At 47.5% G+C, this 15,558-nt stretch overlaps 1 protein-coding gene across 2 annotated transcripts in view; it reads left to right on the forward strand.

The window, feature by feature from the left end:
- PRR5L (proline rich 5 like) overlaps nucleotides 1-15,558 on the forward strand; it is a 222,597-nt gene that overhangs the window by 120,792 nt on the left and 86,247 nt on the right. For both annotated transcript variants that reach the window (XM_078684331.1, XM_078684332.1), the window contains exon 6: nucleotides 12,528-12,619. In XM_078684331.1, coding sequence (XP_078540457.1) covers nucleotides 12,528-12,619 — 92 coding nt within the window. The remainder of the gene's footprint in view (nucleotides 1-12,527; nucleotides 12,620-15,558) is intronic.

Below are 15,558 nucleotides of genomic sequence, written 5' to 3' on the forward strand. Positions count from 1 at the left end.
AGGCTACAAGCCCTCATTCACAAGAAGGCCTACAGGCCCTCATTCACAAGTAGGCCTACAGGCCCTCATTCACAAGTAGGCCTACAGGCCCTCATTCACAAGTAGGCCTACAGGCCCTCATTCACAAGTAGGCCTACAGGCCCTCATTCACAAGAAGGCCTACAGGCCCTCATTCACAAGAAGGCCTACAGGCCCTCATTCACAAGAAGGCCTACAGGCCCTCATTCACAAGAAGGCATGCAGGCCCTCATTCACAAGTAGGCTACAGGTTCTCATTCACAAGTAGGCATACAGGCCCTCGTTCCCAAGTAGGCCCATAGGCCTTCATTCCCAAGTAGGCCTACAGGACCTTATTCACAAGCAGGCCTACAGGACCTTATTCACAAGCAGGCCTACAGGACCTTATTCACAAGAAGGCCTACAGGCCACTTTTCACAAGTAGGTCTACAGGCCACTATTCACAAGTAGGTCTACAGGCCACTAGTCACAAGTAGGTCTACAGGCCACTATTCACAAGTAGGTCTACAGGCCACTATTCACAAGTAGGTCTACAGGCCATTCATCACAAGTAGGCCTACAGGCCCTCATTTACAAGCAGGCTACAGGCCTTCATTCACAAGTAGGCTACAGGCCTTCATTCACAAGTAGGCCTACAGACCCTCATTCCCCAGTAGGCCTAGAGGCCCTCATTCACAAGTAGGCATACAAGCCCTCGTTCACAAGTAGGCCAACAGGCCATCATTCCCAAGTAGGCATACACCCCCTTATTCACAAGCTGGCCTACAGGCCCTTATTCAGAAGTAGGCATACAGACCCTCATTCCCAAGTAGCCATACAGGCCCTCATTCCCAAGTAGGCTACAGGGCCACATTCACAAGTAGGCCTACAGGCCCTCAGTCACTAGTAGGCCTATAGGACCTCATTCACAAGTAGGCTAAAGGCCACAAGTAGTGAATACAAGTAGGCCTACAGATCCTCATTCCCAAATAGGCATACAGGCCCGTATTCACAAGTAGGCCTACAGGCCCTCATTCACAAATTGGCTACAGGCCCTCATTCACAAGTAGGCATACAGGCCCTCATTTCCAAGTAGGCTACAGGGCCTTATTCCCAAGTAGGCTACAGGCCATCTTTTCAAAGTCGCCTACAGGCCATCATTCCCAAGTCGGCCTACAGGCCATCATTCCCAAGTCGGCCTACAGGCCATCATTCCCAAGTCGGCCTACAGGCCATCATTCCCTAGTCGGCCTACAGGCCATCATTCCCTAGTCGGCCTACAGGCCATCATTCCCAAGTCGGCCTACAGGCCATCATTCCCAAGTTGGCCTACAGGCCATCATTCCCAAGTCGGCCTGCAGGTCCTCATTCCCAAGTCGGCCTACAGGCCATCATTCCCAAGTAGGCTACAGGCCGTCATTCGGATCCTTCTCCTCCCTGGTTGTCACTATCTGTTGTATATTGGCCCCATACTTCCACGAGTTGTGCATGACCCGCACCCTTGGGATTGTTTCTGCCCAGCGGAAGGCTCCGCCTGTGTCCTCGTTACTAATGCAGTAGTTGCTCGTCCCGATGACCATACACATGTACTTCGTGTCCTGCCTTTCTTCCCAGATTGGTAGAGGGAGGTGTTACCACCCAGCTCCACCGTTCCTCTTTTGAAATCTATTGAACTCTGTTGAGGCCACTGTCCACCCAGTCAAGTCAAAAAGTGACGTTTATTTAGACCATAGGTCTTTTATCAGCATAAAGTAATAAAAATATAAAAACTTGTTCATAAATAGTCTAAAATCATCATAATGCCATCGTTATTTCCATTGAACAGTGCCTAATATATAATATAAAAAGCATCGCAATTACATGACAATAAATTCCATAGTAGGGTTATTTCAGAATATAGATATTACCAGTACATTCCTAATAAAATGTAAAATAATTTCAACATGTATATTCATCCAAACAGGTAAAATACATACTTTAACTTCACTATTAGTTAGTTCAATTCATATCTTAATTCGCAAGGTCATTATCCATATATCCATTATGCCTTCATATATCTACCAATAGCAATGTCAAGCTTAGGCATATCGGTAAGAAGTTCTATAGCTTGGGCCCGTGATTTAATACCATACTTTAAGAACATAGGCCGCAGGAATAGCTTTCGCTGGGATAATACTGTCATACAATCAACCAATATATGCAGGATATCACACTTAGTTTCTAGTATACATCCACAATTGCCATCAGGGTGTGTTGCTACTACTCTTATTTTTTCATTTATTCTCCAAGGGTTGATTCCTATTATTAGCCTTAAAATTTTGCACCTAAGACCGTAATTAGGTAACATGTCGGGGTACGGGTACCAGGCATCATTCTACCAAGTTCTACTCATAAATTGTACCGATTTATTTTTTATTTTCTTTTTCTTTTCTTTTCTTACTCAGGTACTCAACATCAAGGCTCCTAGTAGCTACCTGACCTTGGGATCTCTGTATACTCTTATTAATTTCTACCTGGAGTGAGTGGGGACAAATACTCACATTCAAATTCTCACACACCATGTAAATGTAAATGTAGTGCTATTTATATAGCGCCCGAATCCCCCCCCGAAGGGGTCTCTCAGGCGCTGTGCACATACCGCTGTGAAACCCTTCCTGGCCTTTCCCTGTGAAGTGCCCACTCCTGGGCACCCCCAAGGTGAAGCCAGGCATCCCAGCGCTGTTGGGGCCGTTGTGGAGATTAAGCAAGCTATTGCCCAGAGTTGCAGAGTGGGACCCATGATTAGAATAGGCACCGGGGCGAGAATTATCAGGTCCGGGGAAATTGAGCCCAAGACCCGCCGAGGCCAGATCTCTGCATGAGGGTCTGCCGGTCTAACCATTGAGCCACACTTCTCCATGTGCAGTTTCCTTCTTGTCTCCCTGGCCCATTTTAAGCTACTCCACTGGATTTCATTTCTACACCATTGGGAGACCTTTTGTACAGCTCCTGGGTCCTGACTTTTCCAGAATCTTATCGGTGGCGTTTGAACTTGTATGCTCTAATGGCCTGTATCATTGCAGAGCCTGGTAGTGACAAGTTGTGGCTTTGAGATGAAGAGCAGCCCTGCTGGGTCAAGACAAAAGGCCAGGAGGGTCACTGCAAGATCCCACACCTGCTACGGGAGCCCCTCCGAGTAATGTTTTTAGGGACTTCCCTTCTTCAAACTCACAACTAAGTTTACCACTTAAGTAACGCACTTCTGCACCGTAGAAGACTTGGCGAGGTATTATCGTTCTATAGGCCTTTATTAATGGTCTGCGGGACATCTCCCCATAATACCGGTTACATTTTTTCAGACCACATACTGATGTAAGGACCTTAGCTTTCTGAGCTTCTATTTGTGTGTGCCACTATAAGGAACTATCAAACCAGACCCCTAGGTACTTGTATTCTGTCACAATTTCGAGTTTTAATGTACCCATAAACCATCTGCTACTTGGGTCTCTTTTCCCAAAGCATAATATTTTAGTTTTATCGAGATTTACTGTTAAATGCTTTGAAGCACAGTACTCATTAAAAGCATTTAGCTTTCTTTGAAGCCCTAACTCGGTTTGATCAAAAATCACAAGGTCATCTGCATACAGTAAGCACGATAAATGTCTACCATTCATTTGCGGGCTAGCACTTCTCCCCACCTTTAAGGCTGTGGGTAAATTTGCTAAGTAGATGGTAAATAATAAGGGCGCCAGCAAACATCCCTGTCCAAGGCCATTTTCAATGGCTATTTTTAACGCCAAGGACCCTACCATATCCTTGATTATCTGCGCCCAATTCCCTCTATGCAGCTCTTGAATTATGCCCAACAGGCCTTTCAGGATGTTTTATTTTTCCAAAGTCTCCCATAGGCATTTCCGATCCACTAGATTATTGTCCACCCAGGTCTCGGACCCGAGGCCGCTCTGGTCTTCGTTCGACTGTGGGTGAAGGTGCTGTCGCGCCCTGTTTTTAGCGGGTTTAACAGACACCAAAAGTAGTTTAAAAAGAGCATTATTGCCAGAGTGGCTTTGAGATGAAGAGCAGCCCTGCTGGCTCAAAGACAAAAGGCCGGGGGGGGGGGGGGATCACTGCGAGAGCCCCCAAGTGCCACGGGAGCCCCTCCGAGTTCCTCACTCTCCCTTTTACTATCCAGTATCCACTTCCCTCCTCTCTGGCTCTTGTAAGGGAGAGGATTGCCCTTCACATGTAAACAGACATGTTCCAGCATGTTCTACCAATCAAGGATGAGGAGGAATTGGTGACCCATTAACACCCCCGCCCCCCCTGAACCCGGCATTCGAAGCTATTCGCTCGTGGGGAGCTCTGATTCTTTACAGTTAAACCAATCTTAATGCCAGATCGCTACGTTTTATAACTATTCTAATGGTTGGAATCTAGCCTTGTTGTTTTTGTTTTCTTTTTTTTTTTATCTTTGAGTTCTTCCGAAACTTTTACCTTTTCTTTAGTATCTCAACGTGTTAAGGTGGAGAATGCCTTATTCACTCATGGCTGCCCTTCTATAATGTGGAAATAAATAAATCAATACAATAAAACGGTTACAAGACTACCGCACCTCCACAAAATGCTGCCGCCTGTTCACCCTCGAGCCTTGGAAATATGACACGGATTCCTGCCAACGTAGGGACATTCGCTGCCTCTTCCTACTTAGAAGAATATATTTCAAAGACATTTTCTTCAAGCATTGTATCTACCACCCATTCCCACCTTCGTTTGGCGGATTTTTGATTTTAAACTCCTAATCTTTGATCTAAGACAAAATAGCGTTCCTGGGCCCCCAAAGTTCATTTAAACAAGTAATAGAAAAATACAATTATTTTGTACTTTGCTCCACATTACTAAAGACTGCCACTGTTCTACTTTAATCAATATATCTAACAAGAGGTTCAGGGAAAGAGAACAATAAAAACTATATAAACTCCCATAAATTCAAGAAGAAAAAAATCAAAAAGAGAGAGATGAAAAAGTGGTTAAAGAAGCCCTTTAGAACAGAGTTACTGGTATCAAAATTCCATATTTATTTCATAATACATCAATAGTTCTAAAAAACACACACAGATATGCTCAAGACAAAAGTGCTGGTATACATAAAGGGAATACGTATCACAGACCAGACAAGTGGCAAATAAAACCATTACATATTGGGATAAAGGAACAACATTAACATAAATATTGTGTCCTTAATTCAATTTGGGCCACTAAGAAGCGTCGACGGCGTTTCGACCGATATATTATTGTGCGGTCATCTACAGGACTTGAAATTTTTCTTGAGCAATATATATCTGTACAATGAGAGATTACAATTAATTCCTTCCCTCATTTGTACATTCATGTCATAATATGCTTCTTCAGAAAAAAAAATCGTGCTGGACGCGGCACGATTTTCTTTCCCGAGAACTTTAACGATCGGTAAGTCTTGGACCACCACATCTCTTTGATATTTGGCAGTTAAGCCTATGGCATCGACATGGCCTGAGTGCAATATAACATTTAATATGCAGGTAATATGCTGACAGTTAAACCGATACTCAGCAATTATTTTCTCGAGTGCTTTTCACTTACGCTGACAATTATATCGCTGTATTCTTGTACATTTTTATCGCTATCTAGCATGTTGATGGCAGCTTGAATATCTTCACAGTATCATATTTTTGACAGCGTCCCTCTCTCCGAGTGCTAACATGCATATGCGAGACAGACTTAGTTTTTAAGCATTGATTACATGATGAGTAACGAGCGGATATATCATAACAAATGTTTTTTTGACACCCAGATACATATCTTGAATCCGTATGCGATTTTTGTGTGTGTTATATAACACTGATTAGTTTTGAGGAGTTGGACTGAATGTGCAAACTTTATTGAATTCTGCATTAAGGTTTATCTATTTGTTAGACCTCATTGCATGCATACTTGTTGTGCAAGCAAGTGGAGCACCAAGAGTTGATTATAATCCTTTCTGGGGTTGGTTTCTATGATTGAACCTAATTTTTTTTTTTTTATTTAATATTGGTGAGAAGCCCACAATAGCCACTTGTCTCACTACTGACAGTACTATGGATTTTAACTTTCTCTGGGGCAATGCGTGGATATCCCTTCTCTTAACTGACCCATTGGTTTGGTTCAGTCATTAAGTGACAACATGAATTTTTTGTTTACCTCCCCTTCTCAATAGCCATATAGTGAGGCGAGCAGTTGGTTAAAATATTGGAGCCACTGCCTTAAACACTTACAAGCAAGCTAGATGCAAGGTGTCCTTATCCGCTATCTGTGGGTAGTGGATCTCCTCTAGGTTCCATTTAGAGTCTCCATATTGCAAGGGTTCAAATTGTAATCTTTGCTCTTTTTGTTTCTAAAAGTACCTACGGACGACCATAAACAAAGATTGGTCTCACTTAATTTTAATCTCAAGGTGATGTTGCCTTCTTTCTTTATTTATCCTGGTATGTGGACTTCTGAGTCACTTTGGTGTTTGGTATTGGTTTCCTTCATTTTTTCTTTTTAGGTTTCGCCTGGGGCACGGAGCGTTAGCTCCGCCCCCAGAGAAATCTCTAGTCTTCAGTAAGGGACTCTTGGAATACGCCCTCTGTTCCATTGGCTAGCTCCATAAATGGAGGCTAGCCATTGGAACAGAGATCTGTCCGTCAAGGCCGGACCAGATTCGGGGGCGTTCCCGAGATTTTTTCCCTGGGCGTTCCCTCTGTGTAGTCATCGGGCGGTGGGCGGAGTTTCGTTTTTTTTTTGGGTGTTTGTGTCCGTCATTATGCCGACCACGGCCGCCGGAAGAAGTCCAGGTGAGTGCGTTCCTTTCCCGCCCCCCCCTCCCGCTGTCCGTTTCTTTCCCGCCCCCCTCCAGCTGTCCATGCGCCGTCCCCCCCCCTTCCCGCTGTCCGTACCCGCCCCCCCTCCCCGTGTGCCCGTAGGTGCTTGTTTTTAAGCAGGCTTCGATAGCGCATATTGAAAAAAGAGTTTAGAACTCATTTTTTGTTCGTGTTATGTTATTAAACGACCAAAAATGCCCCCAGAGCCACGGAGACCAAACCGAAGGGGCAGCTAGCTTATTGGTGGCTGGCACGCAGGAGCCGTGCTCTAATAGGCTGCTGGCACGCGGGAGCCGCGCACCGATTGGTCAAGGAGCTCTGACGTCATCGGGGGGGCTCGCCTCAGGGCCGCGCTGGGATTGGCCCATCGCTCGGCACCTTACATCACAGCCTCCTCGGAAACATTCGGAGGTTAACTCCTTGTTGGCATACTTTCGGACGAGTTTTCGCCTTCGTTTTCCCCAAAGTTGCGTGCGGTTGCAAATGTATAGTACCAAAGGGAGAACAACATTTCCGAAAGCTTTGTAAACGATCTATGCCAAAGCGCGCAAAAGTCATGTGTTCTTTCCAAAACGTGCAATCGCGCCTAGCAGGGTCGGCTCTCTCGCCTCTTTCCTGCACTCTCATTCTGATGCTGAGCTTTAGGAGGCGTTTGTTTTTCCCAACACCGCCGGAAGTACGTCAGGTGGCGTCCGGAAACGGAGCGCGCGCGGCTGATTCGCTCTTCCTGCTGGCTCTGGTTTAGTTGCTACCAAGGCGCTCAAATGGCGGGTAAGTTCCTGTTGTGGGAAACAGAAGGCACCGTTCTCGCGGCAACCTAGATCCTTTAAAAGACTGGTCGCTTTCGGATAGCGGTGTTTGCAGCTGTAGGGCTGGCTTGGAGGGCGTGGAACAAGAAGAGCTCCCGCCATCTGACAGCACCTAACCCGGCTGCGCAGGAAAACAGCCCCACTTCAGCCTCCCTCTACTCCCCACGCTGACTCAACCGGACCGCGTGTACAATCTATATATCTCCCTCTGCAGCTGCTTCTCAGTCTGCGGTGTGTACTTAGAGATGCGCCACTCGTCTCCATGCATAGCATAGGGCAGCACAAACTGTTACAGCAGGACGAAAAGTGACGGAGCAGTTGTTCCTAGCCACGGTTGAACCCTCACCCATATCGATGTTGTGCCCCTCAAGCACCTGATAGCCAATCGGAACTGGCCTCCGAGCCGTCACCTGCCAATCTCTTGTTGGTCTCCGCTTCTCTACTTGTGGCGTCTTCCACATCAACAGCTTTTCACCCGTGGTGGCCTCTTGTCACTCGCCTACATTATCGTATCTTCACTGGTTCACGGTGCCCTCCCTATGCATCAATGGGTACCCTCCCATTCACCTTGCTCCTCCGCACTTGCGAATCACGTGTGGTTTGTTTACGTACCATCACTTACCCACGATTTCTTCTTCACTGTCCCTCATCCGATGAGTCTTCTGCCCCTCGTGCACTAACCCTCCCTGCTTGAAAACTCGGATCCTTCAGTCGGCCACAGAATCCGCTCAGCCCGACTTGGCAATTAAAGCGCTTTGCCGGGCACAGAGTGGAGGAGATCCGTGGTGAAATTCGTTGTTTGATGCAGTGTCGGCTACAACTGAAACAGGGCATGGTCTGAGATACTGCCGCATTTGCGAAAGATTAAGCTATTGACATTGTAAATGACAATGCCATTTATTTATCTGTTTTCAAAACAAACACATAAATAAACAATTTGTCATTTACAATGCCAATAGCTCTAACTTTGTCAAAGGCGAAACCGTTGCATTGTAAATGCTTGTTTTTATTATTTTCACATGGTGTTTACAAGCCTTTTTTCTGAAGAAGCCTTTTATGACATGAATGTACATATGAGGGAAGTAATTAATTGTAATCTCTTATTGTACAGATATATATTCCTCAAGAAAAACTTCAAGTCCTGAAGATGACCGCACAATAATATATCTGTCGAAACGCCGTCGACGCTACTTTGTGGCCCAAATTGAATTAAGGACACAATATTTATGTTTATGTTGTTCCTTTATCCCAATATGTAATCGTTTTGTTTGCCACTTGTCTGGTCTGTGATATATGTTCCCTTTATGTATACCAGAACTTTTGTCTTGAGCATATCTGTGTTTTTTTTAGAACTATTGATGTAATATGAAATGAATATGGAATTTTGATACCAGTAACTTTGTTCTAAAGGGCTTCTTTAACCACTTTTTATCTCTCTTTTTGATTTTTTTCTTTTTGAATTTATGGGAGTTTATATAGTTTTTATTGTTCTCTTTCCCTGAACCTCTTGTTAGATGTATTGATTGCTTGTCCCGGGTTCGGGGTTTCTTGGACAGCCCCTGTGGTTGTTAATCATTAATCACTAGTCTACTTTAAGGCAGTTTTTGCTTTGCCCTACTGTCTCCATCCTGGCTATAGTTGAGAGCCCAGCTAAAGCCCTCTTTCGTCTTTCTTTTCGCTCCACTCTAAGCAGTCATTCGCCCACATAAGTAGTCTAAATAATGTAATTTGTAAAGGGCTTTGTCGCAGGCTGTGTGCTCCAAAATGCGAGTGCTTGTGCAATTAAAGGGAGAGCTCTCTGGTGTAGGCACTGCAGTACTGATGTAGTGACTCTCGGCTGGGAGAGGTGACCCACTGGCCTCATTCCTGATGACAAAGGTACTTGACAGACACCTGCCTTCAGAAGCTGCTTGACCTAGTTCTTACTTTAACGGATAACCCCCCCCCCCCTCCCCGTCCTATTGAAATGGTAAACCGCGTTAGGAGAAGAGGTTCTTTGTTTTGCATTTTGTTCCTGCCCCCCGCCGTGGTGTCTGGGACAACACTCCTCGGGGGTGCGCATTCCGCGTACGGTTGACTGCTCCAAGCATGGCGCTGCGGAGGACCCCCGCAGGAGGAATGGCATGGACTCGTCCAGCTGGGAATAACACCTGACTGCATAACGTGGAGCTACGGGCGGGGAAGCGAGTCACCCACCAGGGGGCACACGTACTGGGTCATTTGTTCGCTGTTTGATGGAAGACACTGCCAAGTGGAAACCAGGGCACACCGTGGTCTCGGAGAGGAATATGGCGTCCGTTACTGGAGGAGAGGGGGGGGGTGAGATGGGGTCGCGTCCACCTCCTGTGATTCTGGGAAAATCCCTTAATCTCCCTGTGCCTGTTTGTGTCCTTGTGTAACATAACCGGTGCCCATTTAAATCGCTCCAATACCTTCGGGTCGAGTTCGCGCAATATACATCTGCAAAAAGGAGTTGGGATGCTACGAGCGTGGGTGGTGTGACACGTATGGTCCACTCAATCAATCAAAAAATACTTTTATTTGATTTCATTAAAATCATAAAAGGGTGGACGTACCACTATGTTTCATAAACCGAAAATCGACATTTTAAAGCTGGAAGTTAAATAGAGACAAGAGTTTATAGGAGGATGAAAAGACAAAAAGAGGCTTGGAGCTAAAACATGTCAACAGGCGGTAATTTAAGAAATTAATACATTTTTATGCTTCCTTTTTCCAAGAGTTTGTAACATAGCTGCTAATTCATGAAAAAAATGATCTGATCAGAGCAGATAAATAGCTGTGTACAATTATTTTCAAGCTGCTTATGTTAAATTGCTACTTTTGTCCAGTTCTTTTGCAGCCATTTTCCAAAAGTTTATGGGTCTACAGGATAATTGAATAGACATGCCCTTGAGGCATTCTATAACTGCGCTCTGCATGTCCTTATTTGTGCGTTTCTCAGTGCCTCTCGCAAAACAGATTTCCTGGGTACTAGTAGTGCGGGGCAGATACATAGGAGGTGTAACAAGGACTCGTCCCCCTGTCTACATAGCCGGCATGCTTTAGTTGTATTAGTGTATGGTGCACTCTTAACTACACTCCTGGAAACTCTGTCCTCAGTCATTCTTTCGTCGCACTGACACGCCTGCTCCAATTTCTTGCTCACTAAATTACCATTGTAATTGGAAAACAGGCCACCACCCACCCCTTCTTTTTCTGGCAGCCTATCTTGAAAACTCGGTCTTCCCTGTTCGCGTTTACAGTCCACATCTGGGCCCTATAGAGCATTGCTCACTGTTTCCAAGGGCTCTCCTCCCAGCAGCCCTGATCGGTGTCTAATGCATGCTGTACATTCTGCCGCTGCATGTATATAGTATGTGCTAAACAATAGCGCATTCACCTACTGGCACCAACTCCTCAGAAGCTAAGGGTGGCACATAAATGTAAAAAAACTGCGAAAGGGACACTGGGATGTTCACAACTGAAATGAGCTGAGCTAATATCGAGTAAGGTATCCTGATTTTTTGTTCATCTCAATGCCTCTGTTATTGCACATGTCTTTACCATACTAGGCCTTTCTCAACGTTCTAGGCCTCTCTCTGCCTTACTAGGCCTCTCTCTGCCTTACTAGGCCTCTCTCTGCCTTACTAGGCCTCTCTCTGCCTTACTAGACCTCCCACCGCCTTCCTAGGCCTCCCTCTGCCTTGCTGGGCTTCCCTCCGCCATACTAGGCCTCGATCCACCATACTAGGCCTCGATCCACCATACTAGGCCTCGATCCACCATACTAGGCCTCGATCCACCATACTAGGCCTCTCTCCGCCTGGCTAGGCCTCTCTCCGCCTGGCTAGGCCTCTCTCTGCGCCTGGCTAGGCCTCTCTCTGCGCCTGGCTAGGCCTCTCTCTGCGCCTGGCTAGGCCTCTCTCTGCGCCTGGCTAGGCCTCTCTCTGCGCCTGGCTAGGCCTCTCTCTGCGCCTGGCTAGGCCTCTCTCTGCGCCTGGCTAGGCCTCTCTCTGCGCCTGGCTAGGCCTCTCTCTGCGCCTGGCTAGGCCTCTCTCTGCGCCTGGCTAGGCCTCTCTCTGCGCCTGGCTAGGCCTCTCTCTGCGCCTGGCTAGGCCTCTCTCCGCGCCTGGCTAGGCCTCTCTCCGCGCCTGGCTAGGCCTCTCTCCGCGCCTGGCTAGGCCTCTCTCCGCACCTGGCTAGGCCTCTCTCCGCACCTGGCTAGGCCTCTCTCTGCGCCTGGCTAGGCCTCTCTCTGCGCCTGGCTAGGCCTCTCTCTGCGCCTGGCTAGGCCTCTCTCTGCGCCTGGCTAGGCCTCTCTCTGCCTGGCTAGGCCTCTCTCTGCCTGGCTAGGCCTCTCTCTGCCTGGCTAGGCTCTCTCTGCCTGGCCAGGCCTCTATCCGAATGTCACTTTAGCCCGACACTGTTGACGGTGCCAAGCGCTGCGGAGATTGTGGGGAAGGGAGGGGGGGGGCGCTGCGGAGAGAGTGTGTGTGTGTGTGTGTGTAGGGGGGCGCTGTGGAGAGTGTCGGGGGGACACGGCGAGAATGTCAGGGGCACTGGGGAGAGTGTTAGGGGTACTGCTGAGTGTCGGTAGGTCGATGGTGCCAGGCGCTGCTCAGGGTGCCAGGTGCTGCTGATGGTGTGACTGAAGTGGAGGCGTTTTGACAGCTGCGCAGCACATATGTACACAGAGTAGAGATCGGATCCGTCCCCACTGCCCTTGTCCCTGCACAGTCTGTGGCCTCTGGGGTTCTGATCCAGGCACTGTCATTACAGCGCTAGGCTACCGAACGGTCGGGTGTCATAGTTGATGCCCAGGGTGGTTTTCTTGTCAACCCTTTCTTTGTGCTTTTTCTCATAGGTGAAAACCGCATCAGTATCCTGTCGGAAATCTGGGACCATTTCTTCACGGAAATCCTTCCAACGCTCCAGGCTATTTTTTACCCAGTACAGGTAAGTAGCCAGAAAGAGTGCGGGGTGGTCCTGGAAACATGTTCTTACTAAAGGAGGAGGCAACATCATACATTTTGAGCTTCAAATGAATGCCAGCAATTGTAACCACCAGTTCTGTGGCCACTATGGCCAGTCCGGCCCTGGCCATAGCTGCTTCAGCAGGTTGGTCCATTAGTCCACATCCTACTGGTGCCTTGAGTAAACTCAGGTAAAGGCCGGAGGATGCGACGGTGAGTGCAGGGGTTTGGTCTTATAACGAAACAAAAGGTGCACGCACGACTTGTGAAAGTGCTTCATGAATGTTGGCCTCTTTAAGACACTTATTACAACAAGCATTGGAAATGCAATAGGTCTCGCAGCATTAGAGTTAGTGCTTTTAGAATTGTTTATGGGTTTTTGTGTAAATCTTTAGCATTTTTGTTTCCTGTAGCCAATGCTAAAGAATAAAAAAAAAAAGCCATAAACATTTCTAAAAGCTCTAACTCAAATGCTCCGAGACCTATTGCACTGTGTGAGGGTGAGGGGTTGAGGGTGAGTGAGGGTGAGTGAGGGTGAGGGTGGGTGAGGGTGAGTGAGGGTGAGTGAGGGGTTGAGGGTGAGTGAGGGTGAGGGGTTGAGGGTGAGTGAGAGCGAGGGTGAGCGAGGGTGAGTGAGGGTGAGTGAGGGTGAGTGAGAGTGAGGGTGAGGGTGAGTGAGGGTGAGTGAGGGTGAGGGTGGGTGAGGGTGAGTGAGGGTGAGGGTGAGTGAGGGTGAGGGTGAGTGAGGGTGAGGGTGAGTGAGGGTGAGTGAGGGTGAGGGTGAGTGAGGGTGAGGGGTTGATGTTGAGGGGTTGAGGGTGAGAGGGTGAGTGAGGGGTTGAGGGTGAGTGAGGGTGAGGGTGAGTTAGGGTGAGGGGTTGAGGGTGAGTGAGGGTGAGGGGTTGAGGGTGAGTGAGGATGAGTGAGAGTGAGGGTGAGTGAGGGGTTGAGGGCTCTCACAATGTCATTCAGATATAGGAGGATAGTAACAAGGCTCATCCCAGCAGATCTCCCACCACCTCTCTCTTTAACCAGGCCTGCTTAGGACCAAACATGCTTAAAACAAAATATTAGGTTGGACAATCCAGTGCAGTAACCAGCTGTGTATGGACTAGGATTATAATAAGTACCTTATAGAGGGACCTGCAAGTTTACAGAAAAACATAAACTGTGTGTCTGTCTCACCACCACTTCTTCATGAACCACACTATTAGGCACAAAGTCTAGTGACACAAGGACCGCACTTCGGTGGTCCTCAAGCACGACATGGAAACACTTACTACACAGGATCAAAAAAGAAAGACAACACAATCCCCAACACACACCCTGCATAACGCGGCTGGCTGCCAATGCAGACAGGCAATTAAGTGCCCCACATAGGAGTAGTAAGCGCTATATAAATGCTGAAATACAATACAGCCACCTAAGTGGGTAATAATCTCTTATTTACAGAACATAGAAACGGACGTTAAATAAAAATAGCTTCTATTAGCATGTCATTCACCAGAAGAACCGCTGAACTTTATCAAACCTCTAAAAAAATACGTCCCTTAATCTTACTCCCAAACCTGCTCCTCCAGGTGAGGAAAGGTGCCGCCCACAATCCCCAAAGCACAATGCCACGCAGGAGTGTCTTGCGTAACAACAAAAACACATTCTAAACTTAAATGCCGACTTATTTAGTGAAAGGAAGCGTCCCCGCAAGCAAATGCAGTCTTAAGGTGCAGAAGTTCCCAAATAAACCGGTATCCGTGGAGTGCATGGGGACCGAGGACACCGGGGCTGCAGCCCGCAAAGCGTGCCTTACATAAGCCCCCGCCCTCTTTCATAACATCTGCGTTCTGTGCAAAACGTCAGGGGAGTTCGCTAACTACCCTGCGCAGTAAAGGAAAACTCCACCATGGAGGCGCTTTAGCCAGTACTGTGCCCTGGTATATGTCTCTTACCTCACATACAGCGGGTCCCGCGGTCCCTGGTGCGCCTCTCCGAGTTGGACAGGAAGTGGCAACTGCAACACATGAGCTTCTCTTCGTTGGTTTCTGGACTGGCCCTTCCCAGCCCATTAGTGTCCCTGGAATGCTAACCGGAAGTGAGCTAATCAATCGTTTGCACGCGAAGGTCGTTCGGTCTGGAACTCACACCTTTTAAAAAGGCGTCCAAAAGACCTGTCTGTGCAATGTTAAAATAGGTGCTTTATTATTGTTATCAGTGGGGTCTGCAATAGTTCTCATAGTAAGCGCTTCTCGCCTCGTCAGGGGTAGTAAGCGCTATATAAATGCAATTACAATACAATAGTGCTATGTTTTGGTAGCGCGTCAAGCGTGCTTGTTACATATTAACTTTTCAACTTCCAAGATTTGGTGTGATTACTTCAGTCTTTGACCCAGCTTGTGCATACGGTTGGCGCTTTTATTGATTTTCAAAGGACATTAATTATTCTTCGGGTGCGGAGAAAAAGCTTCTAGAGATTCAAGAAATAATTTTTTATTTAACCATGAGCTTGGCCTGAGTACAAAGCGTTAAGATAAACCCTTTTAAACTGGCACAGCCTGTTGATCGAAGGCGTTAACTAAATACACATGCGCTACAGCTAGCGGCAGGCAGGCAGGGGAGGAGGGGGGAGGAGAGTAGGGGAGGCACGGCCTAGCGGCCGTGCAATCAAGTAGTGAGGGGGCGGAGCTGGGGGAGGCTGTGGAAGAGAGTAGGCAAGGCGACACGGCGGGAGGGGGCGGAGCGGGTAAACAAAGACGGACATGCACGCGCCCGTGACTTTTAAGGTCAATGCGCATGCGCATAAGCTTAATGCGCATGCGCATTGACCTTAAAAGTCACGGGCACTGCAAGGAATCGCCACGATTCCTTGCAGTGTGGATAAAGAGTGGATAACTCGCAATACTCTCGCCTTGCTCGATGCGCATGCGC

The sequence above is a fragment of the Lissotriton helveticus genome, chromosome 3_2 (genome assembly GCF_964261635.1).
Source record: "Lissotriton helveticus chromosome 3_2, aLisHel1.1, whole genome shotgun sequence".
NCBI classification, from domain to species: Eukaryota; Metazoa; Chordata; class Amphibia; order Caudata; family Salamandridae; genus Lissotriton; species Lissotriton helveticus.